The 26,857-nt window shown below is 49.7% G+C and overlaps 1 protein-coding gene across 9 annotated transcripts in view; it reads left to right on the top strand.

Annotated features, from left to right (window-relative positions):
- The window catches only part of LOC118365913 (DISP complex protein LRCH3-like), a 103,445-nt gene that overhangs the window by 70,516 nt on the left and 6,072 nt on the right, over positions 1-26,857 (top strand). For 3 of the 9 annotated variants that reach the window (XM_052491691.1, XM_052491685.1, XM_052491694.1), the window contains exons 14-22: positions 2,818-2,871; positions 4,374-4,454; positions 7,473-7,526; positions 9,593-9,629; positions 9,912-10,025; positions 19,905-20,005; positions 20,307-20,444; positions 20,811-20,888; positions 21,462-21,707. In XM_052491691.1, the coding sequence (XP_052347651.1) occupies positions 2,818-2,871; positions 4,374-4,454; positions 7,473-7,526; positions 9,593-9,629; positions 9,912-10,025; positions 19,905-20,005; positions 20,307-20,444; positions 20,811-20,888; positions 21,462-21,662 (858 nt within the window). In that variant the 3' untranslated portion in view covers positions 21,663-21,707. Of the gene's footprint in view, positions 1-2,817; positions 2,872-4,373; positions 4,455-7,472; positions 7,527-9,592; positions 9,630-9,911; positions 10,026-19,904; positions 20,006-20,306; positions 20,445-20,810; positions 20,889-21,461; positions 21,708-26,857 lie in introns of those variants that run through there. The other 6 variants (XM_052491687.1, XM_052491688.1, XM_052491690.1 and 3 more) reach the window with 6 other exon arrangements.

Raw genomic sequence — 26,857 nt, 5'->3', positions numbered from 1 at the left:
TCTGAAGAGCTCGGTCACTTTCAATGTGGCACCGTCATAGGATGCTATGGTTATGTTGAGCGTAAAAGTGATCATTTGAAACAGGTCCCATACACTAGATTTATAGTTATTTGGCAACTTTAGTTGTGAATGATATAAACCATAGAATGCCTTTAGAAGTCCAAATATATATGGGCTGCATGATGTGACAATAGGCTATTAATGATTTGAGAAAGTCACAAAAAAACAGTTAATTTCACTCATGTCAGGTAGGCTATATTTTGTATAATGGTACAATCATTTTTGTTAGAGGCTTGGGCTCATATATAGGCCGACGCGTAATCATAAGCTCTAATATGCATATACAGTGCACTGGGAAAGTATTCAGACCCCTTGACTATTACCACATTTTGTTATGTTAGTCTTATTCTAAAATAGATTAAATATGTTTTTCCCCTCATCAATCTACACACAATACCCCATAATGACAAAGTGAGAATAGGTTTTTAGACATTTTTGCACATTTATTAAAAATGTAAATATTTATGTTAATATTCAGACCTTTTGCTATGAGACTCAAAATTGAACTCGGGGGCATCCTCTTTGCATTGATCACCCTTGAGGTGTTTCTACCTAATGTTAAATTCAGTTGATTGGACATGATTTGGAAAGGCACACACCTGTCTATATAAGGTCCCACAGTTGACAGTGCATGTCAGAGCAAAAAAACAAGCCATGAGGTCGATGGAATTGTCTGTAGAGCTCCGAGACAGGACTGTGTCAAGGCACAGATCTGGGGAAGAGTACCAAAACATTTCTGCAGCTTTGAAGGTCCCCAAGAACACAGTGGACTCCATCATTCTTAAATGGAAGAAGTTTGGAACCACCAAGACTCTTCCGCCTGGCCAAACTGAGCAATCGGGGGAGAAGGGCCTTGGTCAGGAGGGTGACCAAGAACCCGATGGTCACTCTGACAGAGTTCTCGAGGTCCTCTGTAGAGATGGGAGAACCTTCCAGAAGGACAGCCGTCTCTGCCGCACTCTACCAATCAGGCCTTTGTGGTAGTGGCCAGATGGAAGCCACTCTTCAGTAAAGGGCACATGACAGCCCACTTGGAATGTACCAAAAAGGCATCCAAAGGACTCTGACCATTAGAAACACAATTCTCTGGTCTGGTGAAACCTAGATTGACAGTGTCCTTCGCCCCTGCTTGTCGAACACCGTTTTCCCACAGTTCCGTTAACAACGGCGAGGACAAGGTGTTCAGCAGGCCTTAGCAAAAAGCACTAGGTGCTAGTTAGCTATTTAACTAGGTCTACGGTACACAGCAGGTGGGATAGCTAGCTAGCTGGCACACTGGTAGACAGTGTACTCTCCACCCCCCCTGCCTGTCGAGCATTGATTTCCCGCAGTTATGTTACTACGGTGAGGGCAGGTGTTCGGCAGACGGAATCAAAGCTAATTAGATAGGTAGCTTGGAGTACTTGGGTACACAGTAGGCGGGAGGCGAGAGTGACACCGGTAGCTAGCTAGGACACCGGTAGACTGTGTCCTTCGCCCCCGAAAAACGAAGAAAATATTTTTATCTCCCTTTTCTTTTGACTTACATTTAATCGCATAGACAATTGGGTTAAATCTCAAATATCAAGGGTCACAAAAGCATGAAGATGGCGTGCGTGGGGTGGTCACAATGACACACTATTAGCAAGATGCTCGCATAGTCCCTGTCCATTGTCACTCAATGATGCAATCTGTAAGAGCCCACTAATAATGGAAATTAAGCACAAACCGTGTGTGTGTGTGAAATAATGCCATGATATTTTTTTTGAGAGTGCACAATTATGAACTTGAAAATGTATCAATAAACCATTTAGGCACATTTGGGCAGACTTAATACGTTTAGAAAAGTAATGCAATGGTTCATTGGATCAGTCTAAAACTTTGGACATACACTGCTGCCATCTAGTGTTCAAAATCTAAATTGTGCCTAGGGTCCTAAGTCATAGAATGGCCTTTTTCTTGCATTTTAAAGATGATGGAACACATTTTTTTTTGAAAACTCATCTTTAATTATTTTTTTGTCATTTTAGGCTAAAACAAAGTTTTAAAATGGTCCGATCCCTTAAGCAATAAGGCACAAGGAGGTGTGGTATATGGCCAATATACCACGGCTAAGGGCTGTTCTTAGGCATGACGTGAAGTGGAGTGCCTGGACGCAGCCCGTAGCCATGGTATATTGGCCATATATCACAAACCCCCCCAGGTGACTTATTGCTAGTATAAACTGGTTACAAACGTAATTCGAACAGTGCAAATAAATGTTTTGTCATACCTGTGGTATACGGTCTGATATACCACGCTGTCAGCCAATCAGCATTCCGGACTCGAACCACCCAGTTTATAATTGTGCTTATTACATGCAAGTGTCAAGACCAACAGTTTCCACAGATGACTTCAGCCATTTGGAAAAACCTTCCATAGCTAAATATATTTAGCTTCCTTTCTCTCATCCGACTGGTGTTAGCCAGCTACTACTGGCACTGTTTCTGCGTAACCCAAGTGCTTTGGTCCGGTTTTAGAACTCTGAGATTCGGCTGAAAAGTTGTTAGCACTGTCACTTCTTTAATGAAGCATTGTGAATGACTTTTATAAGGTGCTGACTCAAATATATTCCATTGTGTGACGCGGCGCACATTTTTGGGCTGGTGCCACCAACTGAAAATTGTTAGTCTGGAGCCTTGGCTATATATCCTAGCCATCTCCCCCTCCTCTCCATCCTCACCTCCTGTCTTCCCTGTATGTTCTGTCCTCATTCCCTCTCTTCCACTCCTCTGCCAGAACACGTACCCCTCCAGGCGTTCTACCCACACGGACGACTCGGCCCTCTTCATGGTAAGGCCCCGGGGCTGTGCACCCATTCTCTTCTTCCCTTCACTCCTGCTCCACTGATTTTAAAACAGTGGTCAATTTAGATTTTACATTAACAAATAACCTTCGATTCATTGCATGTACATCTCTTATTAAAGTGAAAGGAAACCAATGAATACATTTACTCAATAAAATGTTATTTTTCAAGTTATCGTTCTCAAACATTGGTATAGCATTCCATACAATAATCTGTACTCTAAATAAAATATAATTGGCGACCCCCCCCTCAATTCCCGGTCGCTCGCACATGGGGTGTTACCTGCTCTCTTTCTGTCCTCTACCCACCCGTCAACACCCAATAACCTTTCACAGTCCTCTCCCTCCTTCTCCAACTAGTCTTCCAGGGTTGGATTGACACTCTCGTCTGATTTATAGGTTGAATGGTTATATAGCTACACACAATCTATAGACTTACAGGTAACTGACAAAATAAAGGTAGCACTTGAGTAAATTAGGGATTCAAAGTATATTGAAAGCAGGTGCTTCCACACAGTTCTGGTTCCTGAGTTAATTAAGCAATTAACATCCCATCATGCTTAGGGTCATGTATAAAAATGCCCAGTTGATCATTATTTTGGCTACCATGTCTAGAAGAAGAGATCTCAGTGACTTTGAAAGAGGGGTCTCAAATGCGCATATGGGGTTTAAAGTGTGTGTGTGTGTGTGTCAGTAACCAGATCTCAACCCAATTGAACACATATGGTAGATTCTGGAGCGGTGCCTGAGACAGCGTTTTCCACCAACATCAACAAAACATCAAATGATGGAATTTGTCATGGAAGAATGGTGTTTCATCCCTGCCAATAGAGTTCAAGACATGTGTAGAATATCTAACTGTGACGTTTTCATTACGCACAACTGCCAAGTGGGACTAAGATGAAACGCTCATTTTCGATTTCTGTCAAGTGCCTAATGAACACAACTCTGGCTATTATACATTTTTCACACAAATGTTCCTCTGACCCAAACTGTACTCCTCTGGCTAACTTTTCTCTGAGCACAGTATGGTCTAACCCAAGGATCAGCCTGCTTTGTTACACACATCTTATTTAATGCCTGGTTTGGGCGGGACATGGCGAGCTAACCATGTCCCACGGCTCACTTAAGGAAATGTAAATATCCACACGGTATGGTTTGGGTCGGCACGAAAGTGTGAAAATGCTGTTAGTATAGTTATTAGATGACCTGCTGCTATTGGATTCCTTGCCTGTCCCCTTCTTGCATTCACCTGTTCAAGAGACAATGGTCATATCCCAAATGGCACCCTGTTCCCTATATAGTTCACAAATGTTGTATGGAGAGCCCATGGGGCGCAGCAAATAGTTCCCTTCGTCTTCCTGGCACATTGTAACCACCCTACACCTGTCCTGGCTTAACCCCTCCACTTATTTCCCTTCTGATTCCCCTCTTTCTGTATGTGTTTCTTTTCTGTCTCTCTCTTCCATCTCCGGCTGGGTCACTGTTAGAGCGAGTCCCAGCCTCGCATGGTGTTTGAGGTAGACACTGACACCAACACTATAAAGAGGAGGCCTGGCACTCACAAGCAGGTGAAACACTTTTGGTTACAGTCCTACACACGCACAAACATTTGACTTGTTTCACATGCACATTTAGGGAGCAACTATGTGTACACAGCATACATATACACACACAGTCACACATTGTTGGATTAATGATACACGCAATACATACAAACAAACCAAGTCATAGGCATATAATCCTAATTGCTTCTGTAAGTTGCTCTGGATAAGAGCATCTGCTAAATGACTAAAATGTCAAATGGTGTACATGCGCTGTCTGCAAACATACACTACAGTGCATTCGGAAAGTATTCAGACCCCTAAACTTTTTCCACATTTTGTTATGTTACAGCCTTATTCTAAATTTTTTATTTCATCCAGCAACACACAGTACCCCATAATGACATAGGCACATATTTATTCAAAATATTTACAAAAGTAGTCAGACCATTTGCTATGAAACTCTAAATTGAGCTCATATGCATCCTGTTTCCATTGATCATCCGTGATGTTTCCACTGTGCACATCATAGCAAAAATCAAGCCATGAGGTCGAAGGAATTGTCTGTAGAGCTCAGAGACAGGATTGTGTTGAGGCACAGATCTGGGGAAGGGTAGCAAAAAATGTCTGCCGCATTGAAGGTCCCCAAGAACACAGCGGCCTCCATCATTCAAGACTCTTCCTAGAGCTGGCCACCCGGCCATACTGAGCAATCGTGGGAGAAGGGCCTTGGTCAGGGAGATGATCGATTACCCGATGGTCACTCTGACAGAGCTCCAGAGTTCCTCTGTGGAGATGGGAGAACCTTCCAGTAGGACAACCATCTCTGCAGCACTCCACCAATCAGGCCTTTATGTTGGAGTGGCTAGACGGCAGCCACTCAGTAAAAGGCACATGACAGCCCACTTGGAGTTTGCCAAAAAGCACCTAAAGGACTCTGACTATGAGAAACAATATTGTCTGGTCTGATGAAACCAAGATTGAACACTCTGGCCTGAATACCAAGCGTCACGTCTGGAGGACACCTGGCACCATCCCTACGGTGAAGCATGGCAGCATCATGCTGTTGATGTTTTTCAGCAGCAGGGACTGGGAGTCAGGATCAAGGGAAACCTGAGAGATCCTTGATGAAAACCTGCTCCAGACCGTTCAGGACCTCAGACTGGGGGGCGAAGGTTCACCTTCCAACGACCCTAAGCACACAGCCAAGACAATGCAGGACTGGCTTCGGGACAAACCTCTGAATGTCCTTGAGGGGCCCAGCCAGAACCTGGACTTGAACCCCATCGAACATCTCTGGGGAGACCTGAAAATAGCTGTGCAGCGACACTCCCCGTCCAACCTGACAGAGCTTCAGAGGATCTGTAGAGAAGAATGGGAGAAACTCCCCAAATACAGGTGTGCCAAGCTTGTAGCGTCATGCCAAAGAAGACTTGAGGCTGTCATCGCTGCCAATTGCCAACAAAGTACTGAGTAAAGGGTATGAATACTTATGTAAATGTGATATTTCAGTTTTTAATTTTTAATACCTTTGCAAATAATTCTAAAAACCTGTTTTTGCTCTGCCATTTTGGGTTATTGTGTGTGAATTGATGATAAAAAAATTAAAAAATGTAATCAATTTTAGAACAAGGCTGAAGCGTACCAATGTGGAAAAAGTCAAGGGGTCTGGATACTTCCAAATGCACTCTATATATATATATATATATATATATATATATAAGTATGTGTACACCCCTTCAAATTAGTGGATCCGGCTATTTCAGCCACACCTGTTGCTGACAGGTGAATAAAACCAAGCAAACAGCCATGTAATCTCCATAGACAAACGTTGGCAGTGGAATAGCTCACTGAAGAGCTCAGTGACTTTCAACATGGCACCGTCATAGGATGCCAACTTTCCAATAAGTCCATTTGACAAATTTCTACCCTGCTAGAGCTGCCCCAGTCAAATGTAAATGCTGTTAGCCGCGAAGTGTTCGGCCACACGACCTCACAGAATGGGGCAGCCTAGTGCTGAAGCGCATAGCCCTTAAAAATGGTCTGTTCTCAGTTGCAACAGTCACTACCAAGTTCTAAACTGCCTCTGGAAGCAATGTCAGCACAATAACTGTTAGTTGGGATCTTCATGAAATGGGTTTCCATAGCCGAGCAGCCGCACACAAGCCTTAAAAGATCAGCATGTGCAATGTCAAGCGTCGGCTAGAGTGGTGTAAAGCTCGCTGCCATTGGACTCTGGAGCAGTGGAAACGGATTCTCCGGAGTGATGTATCTGGGTTTGGCGGATGCCAGGAGGAATGCCCCAATGCGTAGTGCCAACTGTAAAGTTTGGTGGAGGAGGAATAATGGTCTGGGGCTGCTTTTCATGGTTCAGACTAGGCCCCTTAGTTCCAGTGAAGGGAAATCTTAACGCTACAGCTTACAATGACATTCTAGACTATTTGGTGCTTCCAACTTTGTGGCAACAGTTTGGGAAGGCCCTTTCCTTTTTCAGCATGACAGTGCCCCTATGTACAAAGTGAGGTCCATACCGAAATGGTTTGTCGATCGGTGTGGAAGAACTTGACTGGCCTGCATAGAGCCCTGACCTCAACACGATCGAACACCTTTGAGATGAAGTGGAATGCCGACTGCAAGCCCGACCTAAACACCTAACGTCAGTGCCCGACTTCACTCATGCTCTTGTGGCTGAAGTCCCCGTAGCAATGTTCCAACATCTAGTGGAAAGCCTAACCAGAAGAGTGGAGGCTGTTGTATCAGGTGTCCACATCATTTTTGTCATGTAGTGTACCACCACACAAACGCAAACACCCACACACACGGTTGTTGTTTTGTTGCCCTTATCTGTGCAGCATGCTGTTTCCACTGTGCTTACTCAATTTGCAGAATAGTACTCAATGTTCTCTTGACCTTTCTCAGCATTTAATAGTCTCTTTATCTTATTTTTCTTGAGTTACATTTTGTTATTTTTAAAAATCCTTCAATCCACCTTTTGGCTTTACTTTCTTGTCTCTCTCCTTTATATTTTTGTGCCCCCCACCCCAGTCTCTTTCCGGGTCTGGGATGTCCATAGATATCGTCCCCACGTGTCTACTGCAGGTACTGCGAACTTGCACGTCTTCTTTTCAACCCCCCTTCTCCGTCTCTTTCTCTTTATTTCCTTATACTTTGGGTGTTAGAGCATGTTGCAAAACACTGGCCCAGGGCCAGTTAGGTGATTTGTTAGGGTTTGGCTCGCGCATGTGTGGTGCGCTCTCCCTTGAAAAATGGCTGCCGTGGCATCACCCAGGTGTGAGCTGAGGTGTTTCCCCTGTACAATGTAAAGCACTTTGAGCACCTAGTAACAAAACACTAGGTGTATATAAATCCAATCCATTAGAGATCGACCGATTTATTATTTTTCAACGTCGATACCGAATATTGGAGGACCAAAAAAATACGATGACGATTTTTATATATATATTTGTAATGATGACAATTACAACAATACTGAATTAACAATTTTATTTAAATTTAATATAATACAAAAATAAAATAAATTTAGTCTCAAATAAATAATGAAACATGTTCAATTTGGTTTAGATAATGCAAAAACAAAGTGTTGAGAAGAAAGTAAAAGTGCAATATGTGCCATGTGAGAAAGCTAACGTTTTAGTTCCTTGCTCAGAACATGAGAACATATGAAAGCTGGTGGTTCCTCTGAAACATGAGTCTTCAATATTCCCAGGTAAGAAGTTTTAGGTTGTAGTTATTATAGGAATTATAGGACTATTTCTCTCTCTACCATTTTTATTTCATATACCTTTGACTATTGGATGTTCTTATAGGTACTTTAGTATTGCCAGCCTAATCTCGGGAGTTGATAGGCTTGAAGTCATAAACAGCGCAATGCTGCCGGCAAACGCAGGAATGTGCTGTTTGAATGAATGCTTACGAGCCTGCTGCTGCCTATCACCACTCAGACTTCGCTGTCAAATATTAAATCATACACTAAATATAATAAACACAGAAATACGAGCCTTTGGTCATTAATATGGTCAAATCCTGAAACTATCATTTAAAAAACAAAACGTTTTATTCTTTCAGTGAAATACGGAACCGTTCCGTATTTTATTGAAAGGGTGGCATCCCTAAGTCTAAATATTGCTGTTACATTGCATAATTATGTAAAATTCTGGCAAATTAATTATGGTCTTTGTTAGGAATAAATGGTCTTCACACAGTTTGCAACGAGCCAGGCGACCCAAACTGCTGCACATACCCTGACTCTGCTTGCACAGAACGCAAGAGAAGTGACACAATTTCCCTAGTTAAAATAAATTAATGTTAGCAGGCAATATTAACTAAATATGTAGATTTAAAACTATATACTTGTGTGTTGATTTTAATTAAGGCATTGATGTTTATGGTTAGGTACATTGGTGCGACGGCAGTGCTTTTTTCGCGAATGCTCTTAAATCATCACCCATTTGGTGAAGTAGGCTGTGATTCAATGATAAATTAACAGGTACCACATTGATTATATGCAACGCAGGACAAGCTAGTAATATCATCAACCATGTATAGATAACATTACATTACATTTAAGTCATTTAGCAGACGCTCTTATCCAGAGCGATAGCTAGTGATTATTTTAAGATTGATTGCTGTTTTTTTATAAGGTAAGTTTATTGCTAGCTAGCAACTTATCTAGGCTCCTTGCTGCACTCACATAACAGGTAGTAAGCCTGCCACCCAGTCTCCTCATGTAATCGGCCATAATCGGCGTCCAAAATGCCGTATAACCGATTGTTATGAAAACTTGAAATTGGCCCTAATTAATCGGTCGACCTCTACAATCCATGAATATGATAGTTATTATAAGCTGACTCTAAGGGCCACTCTACCTACCTGCAGCCAGAGAGCTTCATGGCTCTATGCCCACAGTCCACCCTCTCTTATGTAACAGTTGCCCATCTTTGTTGTCGCTCTAAAAGATAGGTCTGTAAACACCAAACAGTCGAGTGATGTTTACAGGCCTTTTCCCTCCCCCATTACATCTCTGGTGTCAGAGGTGTGAGACCGGAGTATTGTTGAGGGAACTGTTTTTTGTCTTGACTCAAATGAAATGAACTCTCTCTCTCTCCCTCTGTTTGCCCTCCGCTGGGACTCGACTGGCCACTCAGCAGGGCGAGGATCGCTGCTCCTCCCTGTCTCCCACGGGTAAGACACCAGTCACACTATTCCTCCGTTTCCCTCTATGGTTACATCACGGCTGCCATACACTGCTCGGTGCAGCTTGTCTCACTGGCTTCCAGGGAAACCAGATTAGAAATGGCTGTAAACTTGAGCGGCTTCCAACACACTCCTCCCTCTCCTTACTAATTTCTGTATTCCAAATTGACCACTACCCCCTAGACGTTCCTGTGGATCTGAAAGGATTTTACTCAATGGTCTATTCACTCTGCCACTCTCCCACCTGCTCACATCCTGTTCTGCTTGCAGCCCTCCAATCACCTTCTTACCCCGGCCCTATTGCCCCGCCCTCCTGCCAGGGGCCCGCCCAGCGGCCAGACAGCTTCTTGTTTCGCCTCAGCCAGAAGGAAGAGCAGAGGAGAGGTATGTCACCGGATCACAACCTCTGGATCTTGGCTGCATGGCCTTGCGAGCTTTCAGAAGAGAGTGTTGGTTCCTCTTGAGCGTGCAATGCACATGTCACAATTGAGTGTCGTATGTGACATTGTTCTGGTAACTGTGTCTGGGCTGATAGACATGTCTGGATGGGATCCTGCAAAGTCACTGAGAGACACTGTAGATAGTTGACTGTTATGTATGATGTTCAGCTCTGTTGGTTTTCTGATCCCATCTGTTTGAGTGCTGTCAGACTTCCATCTGTTGCTGTAGAGTTCCCCCCCGTCTGTTGCTGTAGAGTTCCCCCCGTCTGTTGCTGTAGAGTTCCCCCCGTCTGTTGCTGTAGAGTTCCCCCCGTCTGTTGCTGTAGAGTTCCCCCCGTCTGTTGCTGTAGAGTTCCCCCCCGTCTGTTGCTGTAGAGTTCCCCCCCGTCTGTTGCTGTAGAGTTCCCCCCGTCTGTTGCTGTAGAGTTCCCCCCCGTCTGTTGCTGTAGAGTTCCCCCCCCCGTCTGTTGCTGTAGAGTTCCCCCCGTCTGTTGCTGTAGAGTTCCCCCCGTCTGTTGCTGTAGAGTTCCCCCCGTCTGTTGCTGTAGAGTTCCCCCCCCGTCTGTTGCTGTAGAGTTCCCCCCGTCTGTTGCTGTAGAGTTCCCCCCCGTCTGTTGCTGTAGAGTTCCCCCCCGTCTGTTGCTGTAGAGTTCCCCCCGTCTGTTGCTGTAGAGTTCCCCCCGTCTGTTGCTGTAGAGTTCCCCCCGTCTGTTGCTGTAGAGTTCCCCCGCTGTTGCTGTAGAGTTCCCCCCGTCTGTTGCTGTAGAGTTCCCCCCGTCTGTTGCTGTAGAGTTCCCCCGTCTGTTGCTGTAGAGTTCCCCCCCCGTCTGTTGCTGTAGAGTTCCCCCCGTCTGTTGCTGTAGAGTTCCCCCCGTCTGTTGCTGTAGAGTTCCCCCCGTCTGTTGCTGTAGAGTTCCCCCCGTCTGTTGCTGTAGAGTTCCCCCCGTCTGTTGCTGTAGAGTTCCCCCCGTCTGTTGCTGTAGAGTTCCCCCGTCTGTTGCTGTAGAGTTCCCCCGTCTGTTGCTGTAGAGTTCCCCCCGTCTGTTGCTGTAGAGTTCCCCCCGTCTGTTGCTGTAGAGTTCCCCGTCTGTTGCTGTAGAGTTCCCCCCGTCTGTTGCTGTAGAGTTCCCCCCGTCTGTTGCTGTAGAGTTCCCCCCCGTCTGTTGCTGTAGAGTTCCCCCCCCGTCTGTTGCTGTAGAGTTCCCCCCGTCTGTTGCTGTAGAGTTCCCCCCCGTCTGTTGCTGTAGAGTTCCCCCGTCTGTTGCTGTAGAGTTCCCCCCGTCTGTTGCTGTAGAGTTCCCCCCGTCTGTTGCTGTAGAGTTCCCCCGTCTGTTGCTGTAGAGTTCCCCCCGTCTGTTGCTGTAGAGTTCCCCCCGTCTGTTGCTGTAGAGTTCCCCCCGTCTGTTGCTGTAGAGTTCCCCCCGTCTGTTGCTGTAGAGTTCCCCCCCGTCTGTTGCTGTAGAGTTCCCCCCGTCTGTTGCTGTAGAGTTCCCCCCGTCTGTTGCTGTAGAGTTCCCCCCGTCTGTTGCTGTAGAGTTCCCCCGTCTGTTGCTGTAGAGTTCCCCCCGTCTGTTGCTGTAGAGTTCCCCCCCGTCTGTTGCTGTAGAGTTCCCCCCCGTCTGTTGCTGTAGAGTTCCCCCCGTCTGTTGCTGTAGAGTTCCCCCGTCTGTTGCTGTAGAGTTCCCCCCCCGTCTGTTGCTGTAGAGTTCCCCCCGTCTGTTGCTGTAGAGTTCCCCCCGTCTGTTGCTGTAGAGTTCCCCCCGTCTGTTGCTGTAGAGTTCCCCCCGTCTGTTGCTGTAGAGTTCCCCCCGTCTGTTGCTGTAGAGTTCCCCCGTCTGTTGCTGTAGAGTTCCCCCCGTCTGTTGCTGTAGAGTTCCCCCCGTCTGTTGCTGTAGAGTTCCCCCGTCTGTTGCTGTAGAGTTCCCCCCGTCTGTTGCTGTAGAGTTCCCCCCGTCTGTTGCTGTAGAGTTCCCCCCGTCTGTTGCTGTAGAGTTCCCCCCGTCTGTTGCTGTAGAGTTCCCCCCGTCTGTTGCTGTAGAGTTCCCCCCGTCTGTTGCTGTAGAGTTCCCCCCGTCTGTTGCTGTAGAGTTCCCCCCGTCTGTTGCTGTAGAGTTCCCCCCGTCTGTTGCTGTAGAGTTCCCCCCGTCTGTTGCTGTAGAGTTCCCCCCGTCTGTTGCTGTAGAGTTCCCCCCCGTCTGTTGCTGTAGAGTTCCCCCCGTCTGTTGCTGTAGAGTTCCCCCCCGTCTGTTGCTGTAGAGTTCCCCCCGTCTGTTGCTGTAGAGTTCCCCCCGTCTGTTGCTGTAGAGTTCCCCCGTCTGTTGCTGTAGAGTTCCCCCCGTCTGTTGCTGTAGAGTTCCCCCCGTCTGTTGCTGTAGAGTTCCCCCCGTCTGTTGCTGTAGAGTTCCCCCCGTCTGTTGCTGTAGAGTTCCCCCCGTCTGTTGCTGTAGAGTTCCCCCCGTCTGTGTTGCTGTAGAGTTCCCCCCCGTCTGTTGCTGTAGAGTTCCCCCCGTCTGTTGCTGTAGAGTTCCCCCCGTCTGTTGCTGTAGAGTTCCCCCCGTCTGTTGCTGTAGAGTTCCCCCCGTCTGTTGCTGTAGAGTTCCCCCCGTCTGTTGCTGTAGAGTTCCCCCCGTCTGTTGCTGTAGAGTTCCCCCCGTCTGTTGCTGTAGAGTTCCCCCCGTCTGTTGCTGTAGAGTTCCCCCCCGTCTGTTGCTGTAGAGTTCCCCCCGTCTGTTGCTGTAGAGTTCCCCCCGTCTGTTGCTGTAGAGTTCCCCCCGTCTGTTGCTGTAGAGTTCCCCCCGTCTGTTGCTGTAGAGTTCCCCCCGTCTGTTGCTGTAGAGTTCCCCCCGTCTGTTGCTGTAGAGTTCCCCCCGTCTGTTGCTGTAGAGTTCCCCCCGTCTGTTGCTGTAGAGTTCCCCCCGTCTGTTGCTGTAGAGTTCCCCCCGTCTGTTGCTGTAGAGTTCCCCCCCGTCTGTTGCTGTAGAGTTCCCCCCGTCTGTTGCTGTAGAGTTCCCCCCGTCTGTTGCTGTAGAGTTCCCCCCGTCTGTTGCTGTAGAGTTCCCCCCGTCTGTTGCTGTAGAGTTCCCCCGTCTGTTGCTGTAGAGTTCCCCCCGTCTGTTGCTGTAGAGTTCCCCCCGTCTGTTGCTGTAGAGTTCCCCCCGTCTGTTGCTGTAGAGTTCCCCCCGTCTGTTGCTGTAGAGTTCCCCCCGTCTGTTGCTGTAGAGTTCCCCCCGTCTGTTGCTGTAGAGTTCCCCCCGTCTGTTGCTGTAGAGTTCCCCCCGTCTGTTGCTGTAGAGTTCCCCCCGTCTGTTGCTGTAGAGTTCCCCCCTGTTGCTGTCTGTTGCTGTAGAGTTCCCCCCGTCTGTTGCTGTAGAGTTCCCCCGTCTGTTGCTGTAGAGTTCCCCCCGTCTGTTGCTGTAGAGTTCCCCCGTCTGTTGCTGTAGAGTTCCCCCCGTCTGTTGCTGTAGAGTTCCCCCCCGTCTGTTGCTGTAGAGTTCCCCCCGTCTGTTGCTGTAGAGTTCCCCCCGTCTGTTGCTGTAGAGTTCCCCCCGTCTGTTGCTGTAGAGTTCCCCCCGTCTGTTGCTGTAGAGTTCCCCCCCGTCTGTTGCTGTAGAGTTCCCCCCCGTCTGTTGCTGTAGAGTTCCCCCCGTCTGTTGCTGTAGAGTTCCCCCCGTCTGTTGCTGTAGAGTTCCCCCCCGTCTGTTGCTGTAGAGTTCCCCCCCGTCTGTTGCTGTAGAGTTCCCCCCGTCTGTTGCTGTAGAGTTCCCCCCGTCTGTTGCTGTAGAGTTCCCCCCGTCTGTTGCTGTAGAGTTCCCCCGTCTGTTGCTGTAGAGTTCCCCCCGTCTGTTGCTGTAGAGTTCCCCCCGTCTGTTGCTGTAGAGTTCCCCCCCGTCTGTTGCTGTAGAGTTCCCCCCGTCTGTTGCTGTAGAGTTCCCCCCGTCTGTTGCTGTAGAGTTCCCCCCGTCTGTTGCTGTAGAGTTCCCCCCGTCTGTTGCTGTAGAGTTCCCCCCGTCTGTTGCTGTAGAGTTCCCCCCGTCTGTTGCTGTAGAGTTCCCCCCGTCTGTTGCTGTAGAGTTCCCCCCGTCTGTTGCTGTAGAGTTCCCCCCGTCTGTTGCTGTAGAGTTCCCCCCGTCTGTTGCTGTAGAGTTCCCCCGTCTGTTGCTGTAGAGTTCCCCCCGTCTGTTGCTGTAGAGTTCCCCCCGTCTGTTGCTGTAGAGTTCCCCCCGTCTGTTGCTGTAGAGTTCCCCCCGTCTGTTGCTGTAGAGTTCCCCCCGTCTGTTGCTGTAGAGTTCCCCCGTCTGTTGCTGTAGAGTTCCCCCCCCGTCTGTTGCTGTAGAGTTCCCCCCCGTCTGTTGCTGTAGAGTTCCCCCCGTCTGTTGCTGTAGAGTTCCCCCGTCTGTTGCTGTAGAGTTCCCCCCGTCTGTTGCTGTAGAGTTCCCCCCGTCTGTTGCTGTAGAGTTCCCCCCGTCTGTTGCTGTAGAGTTCCCCCCGTCTGTTGCTGTAGAGTTCCCCCGTCTGTTGCTGTAGAGTTCCCCCCGTCTGTTGCTGTAGAGTTCCCCCGTCTGTTGCTGTAGAGTTCCCCCCGTCTGTTGCTGTAGAGTTCCCCCCGTCTGTTGCTGTAGAGTTCCCCCCGTCTGTTGCTGTAGAGTTCCCCCCGTCTGTTGCTGTAGAGTTCCCCCCGTCTGTTGCTGTAGAGTTCCCCCCGTCTGTTGCTGTAGAGTTCCCCCCCGTCTGTTGCTGTAGAGTTCCCCCCGTCTGTTGCTGTAGAGTTCCCCCCGTCTGTTGCTGTAGAGTTCCCCGTCTGTTGCTGTAGAGTTCCCCCCGTCTGTTGCTGTAGAGTTCCCCCCGTCTGTTGCTGTAGAGTTCCCCCCGTCTGTTGCTGTAGAGTTCCCCCCGTCTGTTGCTGTAGAGTTCCCCCCGTCTGTTGCTGTAGAGTTCCCCCCGTCTGTTGCTGTAGAGTTCCCCCCCGTCTGTTGCTGTAGAGTTCCCCCCCGTCTGTTGCTGTAGAGTTCCCCCCGTCTGTTGCTGTAGAGTTCCCCCCCGTCTGTTGCTGTAGAGTTCCCCCCCGTCTGTTGCTGTAGAGTTCCCCCCCGTCTGTTGCTGTAGAGTTCCCCCCCGTCTGTTGCTGTAGAGTTCCCCCCCGTCTGTTGCTGTAGAGTTCCCCCCCGTCTGTTGCTGTAGAGTTCCCCCCCGTCTGTTGCTGTAGAGTTCCCCCCCGTCTGTTGCTGTAGAGTTCCCCCCCGTCTGTCTGCTGTAGAGTTCCCCCCCTGTCTGTTGCTGTAGAGTTCCCCCCCGTCTGTTGCTGTAGAGTTCCCCCCCGTCTGTTGCTGTAGAGTTCCCCCCGTCTGTTGCTGTAGAGTTCCCCCCGTCTGTTGCTGTAGAGTTCCCCCCGTCTGTTGCTGTAGAGTTCCCCCCGTCTGTTGCTGTAGAGTTCCCCCCGTCTGTTGCTGTAGAGTTCCCCCCGTCTGTTGCTGTAGAGTTCCCCCCGTCTGTTGCTGTAGAGTTCCCCCCCGTCTGTTGCTGTAGAGTTCCCCCCGTCTGTTGCTGTAGAGTTCCCCCCCGTCTGTTGCTGTAGAGTTCCCCCCCGTCTGTTGCTGTAGAGTTCCCCCCGTCTGTTGCTGTAGAGTTCCCCCCCGTCTGTTGCTGTAGAGTTCCCCCCCGTCTGTTGCTGTAGAGTTCCCCCCCCGTCTGTTGCTGTAGAGTTCCCCCCGTCTGTTGCTGTAGAGTTCCCCCCCGTCTGTTGCTGTAGAGTTCGCCCCCCGTCTGTTGCTGTAGAGTTCGCCCCCCGTCTGTTGCTGTAGAGTTCGCCCCCCGTCTGTTGCTGTAGAGTTCGCCCCCGTCTGTTGCTGTAGAGTTCCCCCCCGTCTGTTGCTGTAGAGTTGCCCCCCGTCTGTTGCTGTAGAGTTGCCCCCGTCTGTTGCTGTAGAGTTGCCCCCCCGTCTGTTGCTGTAGAGTTGCCCCCCGTCTGTTGCTGTAGAGTTGCCCCCCGTCTGTTGCTGTAGAGTGCCCCCCGTCTGTTGCTGTAGAGTTCCCCCCGTCTGTTGCTGTAGAGTTCCCCCCCGTCTGTTGCTGTAGAGTTCCCCCCGTCTGTTGCTGTAGAGTTCCCCCCCGTCTGTTGCTGTAGAGTTCCCCCCGTCTGTTGCTGTAGAGTTCCCCCCGTCTGTTGCTGTAGAGTTCCCCCCGTCTGTTGCTGTAGAGTTCCCCCCGTCTGTTGCTGTAGAGTTCCCCCCGTCTGTTGCTGTAGAGTTCCCCCCGTCTGTTGCTGTAGAGTTCCCCCCGTCTGTTGCTGTAGAGTTCCCCCCGTCTGTTGCTGTAGAGTTCCCCCCGTCTGTTGCTGTAGAGTTCCCCCCGTCTGTTGCTGTAGAGTTCCCCCCCCGTCTGTTGCTGTAGAGTTCCCCCCGTCTGTTGCTGTAGAGTTCCCCCCGTCTGTTGCTGTAGAGTTCCCCCCCGTCTGTTGCTGTAGAGTTCCCCCCCGTCTGTTGCTGTAGAGTTCCCCCCCGTCTGTTGCTGTAGAGTTCCCCCCGTCTGTTGCTGTAGAGTTCCCCCCGTCTGTTGCTGTAGAGTTCCCCCCCGTCTGTTGCTGTAGAGTTCCCCCCGTCTGTTGCTGTAGAGTTCCCCCCGTCTGTTGCTGTAGAGTTCCCCCCCGTCTGTTGCTGTAGAGTTCCCCCCGTCTGTTGCTGTAGAGTTCCCCCCGTCTGTTGCTGTAGAGTTCCCCCCGTCTGTTGCTGTAGAGTTCCCCCCCGTCTGTTGCTGTAGAGTTCCCCCCGTCTGTTGCTGTAGAGTTCCCCCCCGTCTGTTGCTGTAGAGTTCCCCCCGTCTGTTGCTGTAGAGTTCCCCCCGTCTGTTGCTGTAGAGTTCCCCCCCGTCTGTTGCTGTAGAGTTCCCCCCGTCTGTTGCTGTAGAGTTCCCCCCGTCTGTTGCTGTAGAGTTCCCCCCGTCTGTTGCTGTAGAGTTCCCCCCCGTCTGTTGCTGTAGAGTTCCCCCCGTCTGTTGCTGTAGAGTTCCCCCCGTCTGTTGCTGTAGAGTTCCCCCCGTCTGTTGCTGTAGAGTTCCCCCCGTCTGTTGCTGTAGAGTTCCCCCCGTCTGTTGCTGTAGAGTTCCCCCCCGTCTGTTGCTGTAGAGTTCCCCCCCCGTCTGTTGCTGTAGAGTTCCCCCCGTCTGTTGCTGTAGAGTTCCCCCCGTCTGTTGCTGTAGAGTTCCCCCCCGTCTGTTGCTGTAGAGTTCCCCCCGTCTGTTGCTGTAGAGTTCCCCCCGTCTGTTGCTGTAGAGTTCCCCCCCGTCTGTTGCTGTAGAGTTCCCCCCGTCTGTTGCTGTAGAGTTCCCCCCGTCTGTTGCTGTAGAGTTCCCCCCCCGTCTGTTGCTGTAGAGTTCCCCCCCCGTCTGTTGCTGTAGAGTTCCCCCCGTCTGTTGCTGTAGAGTTCCCCCCCGTCTGTTGCTGTAGAGTTCCCCCCGTCTGTTGCTGTAGAGTTCCCCCCGTCTGTTGCTGTAGAGTTCCCCCCGTCTGTTGCTGTAGAGTTCCCCCCCGTCTGTTGCTGTAGAGTTCCCCCCGTCTGTTGCTGTAGAGTTCCCCCCGTCTGTTGCTGTAGAGTTCCCCCCGTCTGTTGCTGTAGAGTTCCCCCCGTCTGTTGCTGTAGAGTTCCCCCCCGTCTGTTGCTGTAGAGTTCCCCCCGTCTGTTGCTGTAGAGTTCCCCCCGTCTGTTGCTGTAGAGTTCCCCCCGTCTGTTGCTGTAGAGTTCCCCCCCGTCTGTTGCTGTAGAGTTCCCCCCCCGTCTGTTGCTGTAGAGTTCCCCCCGTCTGTTGCTGTAGAGTTCCCCCCCGTCTGTTGCTGTAGAGTTCCCCCCGTCTGTTGCTGTAGAGTTCCCCCCGTCTGTTGCTGTAGAGTTCCCCCCGTCTGTTGCTGTAGAGTTCCCCCCCGTCTGTGGCTGTAGAGTTCCCCCCCCGTCTGTGGCTGTAGAGTTCCCCCCGTCTGTGGCTGTAGAGTTCCCCCCGTCTGTGGCTGTAGAGTTCCCCCCGTCTGTGGCTGTAGAGTTCCCCCCGTCTGTGGCTGTAGAGTTCCCCCCGTCTGTGGCTGTAGAGTTCCCCCCCCGTCTGTGGCTGTAGAGTTCCCCCCCGTCTGTGGCTGTAGAGTTCCCCCCGTCTGTGGCTGTAGAGTTCCCCCCGTCTGTGGCTGTAGAGTTCCCCCCCCGTCTGTGGCTGTAGAGTTCCCCCCGTCTGTGGCTGTAGAGTTCCCCCCCGTCTGTGGCTGTAGAGTTCTCCCCCCGTCTGTGGCTGTAGAGTTCCCCCCGTCTGTGGCTGTAGAGTTCCCCCCCCGTCTGTGGCTGTAGAGTTCCCCCCCCGTCTGTGGCTGTAGAGTTCCCCCCGTCTGTGGCTGTAGAGTTCCCCCCGTCTGTGGCTGTAGAGTTCCCCCCCCGTCTGTGGCTGTAGAGTTCCCCCCGTCTGTGGCTGTAGAGTTCCCCCCGTCTGTGGCTGTAGAGTTCCCCCCGTCTGTGGCTGTAGAGTTCCCCCCCGTCTGTGGCTGTAGAGTTCCCCCCGTCTGTGGCTGTAGAGTTCCCCCCCCGTCTGTGGCTGTAGAGTTCCCCCCGTCTGTGGCTGTAGAGTTCCCCCCGTCTGTGGCTGTAGAGTTCCCCCCCCGTCTGTGGCTGTAGAGTTCCCCCCGTCTGTGGCTGTAGAGTTCCCCCCGTCTGTGGCTGTAGAGTTCCCCCCGTCTGTGGCTGTAGAGTTCCCCCCCCGTCTGTGGCTGTAGAGTTCCCCCCGTCTGTGGCTGTAGAGTTCCCCCCGTCTGTGGCTGTAGAGTTCCCCCCCCGTCTGTGGCTGTAGAGTTCCCCCCGTCTGTGGCTGTAGAGTTCCCCCCCCGTCTGTGGCTGTAGAGTTCCCCCCGTCTGTGGCTGTAGAGTTCCCCCGTCTGTGGCTGTAGAGTTCCCCCCGTCTGTGGCTGTAGAGTTCCCCCCGTCTGTGGCTGTAGAGTTCCCCCCGTCTGTTGCTGTAGAGTTCCCCCCCCGTCTGTTGCTGTAGAGTTCCCCCCCGTCTGTTGCTGTAGAGTTCCCCCCGTCTGTTGCTGTAGAGTTCCCCCCCGTCTGTTGCTGTAGAGTTCCCCCCGTCTGTTGCTGTAGAGTTCCCCCCGTCTGTTGCTGTAGAGTTCCCCCCGTCTGTTGCTGTAGAGTTCCCCCCGTCTGTTGCTGTAGAGTTCCCCCCGTCTGTTGCTGTAGAGTTCCCCCCGTCTGTTGCTGTAGAGTTCCCCCCGTCTGTTGCTGTAGAGTTCCCCCCGTCTGTTGCTGTAGAGTTCCCCCCGTCTGTTGCTGTAGAGTTGCCCCCCGTCTGTTGCTGTAGAGTTGCCCCCCGTCTGTTGCTGTAGAGTTGCCCCCCGTCTGTTGCTGTAGAGTTGCCCCCCGTCTGTTGCTGTAGAGTTGCCCCCCCGTCTGTTGCTGTAGAGTTGCCCCCCGTCTGTTGCTGTAGAGTTCCCCCCCCGTCTGTTGCTGTAGAGTTCCCCCCCGTCTGTCTGCTGTAGAGTTCCCCCCGTCTGTTGCTGTAGAGTTCCCCCCGTCTGTTGCTGTAGAGTTCCCCCCGTCTGTCTGCTGTAGAGTTCCCCCCCGTCTGTTGCTGTAGAGTTCCCCCCCGTCTGTTGCTGTAGAGCTCCGCCCAGAGTTCTGTCTATCTACTGTAGTTTGTCTTCTGAATTGTTTGCCATGTGTCTGATCATGCCATTGTGTCTGTAGAGAACTGGACTTCACCATCTTCAGGATAAATGATTAGCACCCATTCTGCTTTCACCAGCTTTTGATCTTGTATGTGAATGTTTGAGCCTGTCTGGTTCTGCCTTCCCCACCAGGTGATGGTGCTGCACCCAGGCCAGAGCCTGAAGAGGTGACCCCTACCCAGCCTCAAGGCCCCATGGGAGAGGAGGCTGCTCTGGTGGAGCAACTGCGGAAGGTGAACAACAACCGACAAACAGATTCTCCCCCCTTTTGACCAAGCCATTAGAGCCTGGCGTTTCCACTGGGTTCCTTGGTCCGTATTCATAAAGCATTTCAGAGTAGAAGTGCTGAACTAGAATCAGTCTTTCCTTTCAGATCATAATGAGTACAATTAGATGGACCCCAGGACCTGATCCTAGATCAGTACTCCTACTCTGAGATGCTTTATGAGCCCTGGTCGGATCACAAGGTCAGGAAAAGCTCCTGTCCCTACATGTGCTGATCCCCCTGTAATTGTGTCCTGCTCTATTTTGTAGAACATAGAGTCGCGTCTGAAAGTGTCCTTGCCCAGCGACCTGGGAGCAGCACTGACCGACGGGGTCGTCCTCTGCCATCTGGCTAATCATGTGCGGCCGCGATCCGTACCCAGCATCCATGTGCCCTCCCCTGCTGTGGTGAGTTTGTGTGCGCACTATGCGTGTGCTGTGCTGTGCATACCATACGTGCGTTAGTGATGTCAGTTTCAGAATGAATTCAGTTAGGAACACTACACACACTACACTACACAAGTCAGTTAGGAACACTACACTTGAAGCATGTCAATACAACAATGCTCCTTTTTACTTTGCCATACATTTGCATTGGGGTTATGATCAGACACGGCTTTTGTCCCGAATGGCACCCTATTCCCTACATAGTGCACTACTGTGACCGTAGGCCCTGGTCAAAAGTAGTGCACTATACATGTAATAGGGCGCCATTTGAGACAAGCCGCTGTCGTTGTGCTTACCATTGTCCTCGTTCTGTGTCTGTCCATTAAGCCCAAACTGACGATGGCCAAGTGTCGGCGGAATGTGGAGAACTTTCTGGAGGCGTGTCGCAGGATCGGGGTTCCACAGGTAAGACCTTCACACTAGTTGAATAAAGGACTGGCATACAAGTCACTAGTCTTCATGCTAAAACGTCTGTGTGTTTATGGGTAAAGCATATGATACAAGAGAACCTGTACTGACTGACTGTTCTTCAGATTTTAATTTGCTAGCAGCAGATGGTGACCTCACCAATTTAGTCAAATACCTAAAGGCTACTTTCAGTGCAGGTTTTTCTCTTCGGTCATAAGATTTCTTGTACGGAGTAGATAAGACAGACTCCCTCTACTACTCTGCTTTTTGTATCAACACTAAAGTTTAGCCTAGTTCTGTCCTTGCTCTTTTTATCAGTTGACTCCAGCTAACTCAACTGACATACTGGCAACCTGCAGAGCTTTTGTAAACTTGACTTGGAGAGCCGCTTGCCTGTTCCTAACAGTAACTTTCTCTTTCTGCTCCTCCGCTCTTCTTTTTTTTTTAACCGTAACACTTCCCCCTCAAACTCATCTTCCATCTGTCCGTACAAACACACATCTCCCCTATCTATTTAATTGTATCCTTTGCCTGCTGATTCTCTCCCCTACTTCATGTCCCATGGGACAGGAGAGGCTGTGCACAGTGGAGGTGGTTCTGGATGGCCGGGGAGGCTGTGTTTACGGGACGCTGGGGGTCCTGCTCTCCATGGCTCCTCCCCCCCTCCTTATGCCTTCTCCCCCGGCCCAGCTGGCAGGCTTTGCCCTCTTCTATCTGTCCATCATGTCTGTACTGTGTGCCCTGTACTGCCACCTGGTGCCCCACCTCTGAACTGTCTTTCTGGACGCACAACCCCTTTCTCACTTTACCAACTCGCTCTCCACCACTCGCACACACACATGCTCGCTCTCCACCACTCATACACACACATGCTCGCTCTCCACCACTCATACACACACATGCTGGATCACACACCACTCGTACACACACATGCTGGCTCTCCACCACTAGTACACACACATGCTCGCTCACACACCACTCGTACACACACATGCTGGCTCTCCACCACTCGTACACACACCACTCGTACACACACATGCTGGCTCTCCACCACTCGTACACACACATGCTGGCTCTCCACCACTCGTACACACACACATGCTGGCTCTCCACCACTCGTACACACACCACTCGTACACACACATGCTGGCTCTCCAACACTCGTACACACACATGCTGGCTCTCCACCACTCGTACACACACATGCTGGCTCTCCACCACTCGTACACACACATGCTGGCTCTCCACCACTCGTACACACACATGCTGGCTCTCCACCACTCGTACACACACATGCTGGCTCTCCACCACTCGTACACACACATGCTGGCTCTCCACCACTCGTACACACACATGCTGGCTCTCCACCACTCGTACACACACATGCTGGCTCTCCACCACTCGTACACACACATGCTGGCTCTCCACCACTCGTACACACACATGCTGGCTCTCCACCACTCGTACACACACATGCTGGCTCTCCACCACTCGTACACACACATGCTGGCTCTCCACCACTCGTACACACACATGCTGGCTCTCCACCACTCGTACACACACATGCTGGCTCTCCACCACTCGTACACACACATGCTGGCTCTCCACCACTCGTACACACACATCCTGGCTCAAACACCACTCGTACACACACATCCTGGCTCAAACACCACTCGCACTCCTACACGCTTCTCATTTCATATTGCGCCGACTCCCATCACCACAGCGGTATCCATTCAGACGCAGCAGAACTCGACAAGGGAAAAACACAAGAATGAGAGTGGACCTCTCTGTCCCACTTTACCATAACAAAGAGGAGCGCTCGCCACTGCCTGGTTTGCCATCCACTGAAAAGGGAACAACTCCATATGCCAAAAACCTACTATATGGTATTATCTTTTGTTGTTCCAGTTGTTTGTTGGGGAAGGTTACTTGCTTCCAATCAAGGAGTGGCAAGGTGGACCTTCAATGCTCCCTTGTTACCAATCTGTCATATACTGGCACAGCGAGACCCTGGAGGTTGCTGGGTTGTCAATGAGCTGTCTGCTACTGGACCTACCTACTGAACCTGTGCCTTAAGTTTGTCTGCCTGCCGACGTGTGTGCGTGTGTTTTTTAGATGGAACCTTCCCACCCGAAAGTCACTTCCATTGCACAGATAACATCAAAGTCGGGGGGCTTGTCATATGTAACCTCCGTGCTTCCTCCTCCCCGACTGCCCCTGAGAAGAACCAACCACGAGTAATCTGACCAATCAACGCCAAGCGCTTCCCTTCTCTCCTGACTCGAACATGGCTTAGCCTTAGCTGCAAAGTCAGTCGGACGTTTTTGCCTAATCCAGAAGAGAGCAGGTAGCCGAGGGTCATTTGTAAGCCTTTGAGTCCTTGCTGACGCACAATCAAGTATCCTACAGGTACCTTTTGCTCCTTGACTGTCTGTGATCGAGCCCCCCTCTGTCCTAACGCTCATTTTGTGGCTTCGGGGTGATGTTACCCCTAGTTACAGATCTAGGATCAGCTTCCCCTTCCCCAATCTTAACCTTAGTGGAACTGAAATGCTCAAATCAACCTACATTTTACATGTCGACATTAGGTAACGTTGTTGAACATGATGTTGTGAAAATGCTTTTAAAGCGTATGATAGGTTTTAGAGCACCTAGCACAAGCTTGGAAAGATGTGGCCAAGAGGCAAAAGACATCCTGTGAGAACAGGGGATTCAAAATAATAATGTAGGACAAAACACACATCACGACGAAAGAGACAACCACACAACATGGCAGAAACACATGACAGCACAACATAGTAGCAACACATCATGACAATATCACCCCATGGTACCTGCACAAACACGGTAGACAACAATGCATCATGTGAAGCAACCACAAGTGTCAGTAAGAGTGTCCATGATTGAGTCTTTGAATGAAGAGATGGAGATAAAACTGTCCAGTTTGAGTGTTTGTTGCAGCTCGTTCCAGTCGCTAGCTGCAGCGAACTGAAAAGATGAGCGACCCAGGGATGTATATGTGCTTTGGGGACCTTTAACAGAATGGGTGTTGTACGTGGAGGATGAGGGCTGCAGTAGGCATCTCAGATAGGAGGGAGTGAGGCCTGAGAAGGTTTAATAAATAAGAATCAACCAGTGGGTCTTGCGACAGGTATACAGAGATGACCCGTTTACAGAGGAGTATAGAGTGCAGGGATGTGTCCAACTCTAGATTTTACCTTAGCCTGCAGCTTGGATATGTGCTGAGAGAATGACAGTGTACTGTCTAGCCATACTCCCAAGTACAATTGTTCAAACCATGTTATCGGGCTAATTTCTAACCGGATAGCCTTCTAAGAGGTACTTATTTTCTTAAAATGTTTCTTGTCAAAATGAAAACATTTTTATGCATTGTAATCTGGCATGCCTGTCAGACGAAACATTCAAGTGATGTCATTGATGACACGTTATGAAGATGGCGGCACGCAGTAGTCAGTAGTCAAACATTTCTATTTTTTTTGTTTGTTACTGGTTTAAGGGTTTGAACTTGCTTCTTTATCACGTTTGGTTATCAAAATCCCTTTTAACTTACTACAATGTTTCACTTTGTCTTTAACCTTTATTAGGTCAAATGCTAAACTGACCCAAGATCAGTGTCTAGGGGCAACGTCACTCTACCCCCATTTTGTGTCTCTGTGGTGTGTGATGAATGTGTGGGGGTAATGAACTAGTAAGATGGCACAAACACACCTGGGACCAGTCTATGTAGGCACAAGCTGTGGTAACAATCAGCCCCAGGATATGGCAGGACTACAGTGCCTTCCCAAAGTTTTCACACCCCTTGACTTTTTCCACATTTTGTCACAAAGTGGGATTAAAATGGCTTTAATTGTAATTTTTTGTCTACGATCTACACAATACACTGTCAAAGTGGGAGAACAAAAATCTGAAAAATAAAACCCTAATACAGTGCATTCAGAAAATATTCAGACCCCTTGGCTGTTTCCAGGTGTTACGGTACAGCCTTATTCTAAAAATTATGACATTTATTTTTTTCTCATCAATCTACCTACACACAATACCCTATAATGACAAAGCGAAAACCGGTTTTTAGAAATGTTTGTAAAAAAAAAAAAAAGACCTTATTTACGTAAGTATTCATTACCTGAGTTTAGGTGCATCCTGTTTCCATGGATCATCTTTTAGATGTTTCTACAACTTGATTGGAGTCCACCTGTGGTACATTCAGTTGATTGGACATTATTTGGAAAGTCACACGCCTGTCTATATTAAGGTCCCACAGTTGACAGTGCATATCAGAGCAAAAACAAAGTCATGAGGTCGAAGGAATTGTCCATAGAGCTCCGAGACAGGATTGTGTCGAGGCACAGATCTGGGGAAGGGACAAGTCTCTGAATGTCCTTGAGTGGCCCAGCCAGAGCATAGACTTGAACCCGATCGAACATCTCTGGAGAGACCTGAAAATAGCTGTGTAGAGACGCTCCCCATCTAACCTGACAGAGCTTGAGAGGATATGCAGAGAGGAATGGGGAGAAACTCCCCAAATACAGATGTGCCAAGCTTTTAGCAAAAGGTGTTTCAACAAAGTACCGAGTAAAGGGTCTGAATACTTATGTAAATGTGATGTTTCAGTTTTTATGAAGAAAGCCTGTATCTTTGTAGTGACTGGGTTTATTGAATACACAGTCCTAAGTTTACCTTTACCATACTCAAAGGGATATCCAATGTCTGCAGGGGTTTTTGTGTTTTTTTTTTTTTTTTTACCCATCTACCAAAAGGTGTCCTTTGTGAGGCATTGGAAAATCTCCCTGGTTTTTGTGGTCGAATCGGTTTGAAATCACTGCTCTACATAGAGACTGATGATTGTATGTGTGGGTCTACAGAGATGAGGTAGTGATTCAAAAATCATGTTAAACACTATGATTGCACATAGATTGAGTCTCTGTGACTTGTTCAGTTCATTTTTTCCCCCTGAACTTATTTAGGTGCCATAACAACGGGGTTGAATACTTGCTTATTGATTTCAGCGTTTCATTTTTAATTAAGAACATAATTCCACTGTAACATTATGGGGTATTGTGTGTGTTCCAGTGGGGGGAAAAATGTTATCCATTTAACATTCTGGCGGTAACACAACAAAATGTGGAAAAAGTCTAGGGGTGTGAATACTTTCTGAAGGCACTGTATTTAGCAATGAGTGTTCTTATACCGTTCTATACAAAGACGAAGCACATATTTTGTGAGACACAGAGCGAGTGAATCTAGTTTGTTCCAAATGGGACCCTATTCTTTATATAGTGCACTACTTTTAATCAGATTCCTATGTGTCCCCTGGTTAAAAGTAGTGCACTCAATAGGGAATAGGGTGACATTCGGGGGACACAGGCTGTGTGTGTAGTTGGTCTATGCTGAATGACAAGGAGTAATGTCTCCTCTGGCTCTGAAGAGCGGTGTGAATGTTCTCTGTCAGTGGTCTGTTTGCTTCCAGTGTGTGTAACAACGTGCCTATCTCTCCTGTGTCTTCTGTTGTTGACCTTTCAACTCTTTCCCAGAGCTCCTCCTTTCACAATAAAATGAACCAAATATTTGGTGTGACTTCCTTCCTCTTTGCCGCCTGTCTTCTCTCCTCACTACTTCTGCTTGTCTTCAGCTTGTTCTCTCTCTCCTGTGGGATATGTTGTTCAGTGGGTGTCTCAGTGCACAAGTCCCTACTTACTGTAACCCTGTGCCTGTGTTTGCACACCTGCTCCCTGCTCCGCTTCCCTGCTCTCCTCAAGGTCATGCCGTTTGGATCCCGTTCACCTCCTTTTCCATCTTATGTTGAGTTTCTTTCCATTTGTGTTGATTTCTGTTATCTTTTGGTAGTTTTTGTTATTATTTGCCCATCCATTGACATACCCTTTTTTGTTCTCCCGTTTTCCCTCCTCCCTTTGTCGTCTGTGTGCGTGTGCTCTTCATCTGGC

The sequence above is a fragment of the Oncorhynchus keta genome, chromosome 33, assembly GCF_023373465.1.
Source record: "Oncorhynchus keta strain PuntledgeMale-10-30-2019 chromosome 33, Oket_V2, whole genome shotgun sequence".
NCBI classification, from domain to species: Eukaryota; Metazoa; Chordata; class Actinopteri; order Salmoniformes; family Salmonidae; genus Oncorhynchus; species Oncorhynchus keta.
The sequence above is the reverse complement of the archived record's forward strand: the minus strand, read 5'-3'. Positions and strand labels throughout refer to the sequence as shown.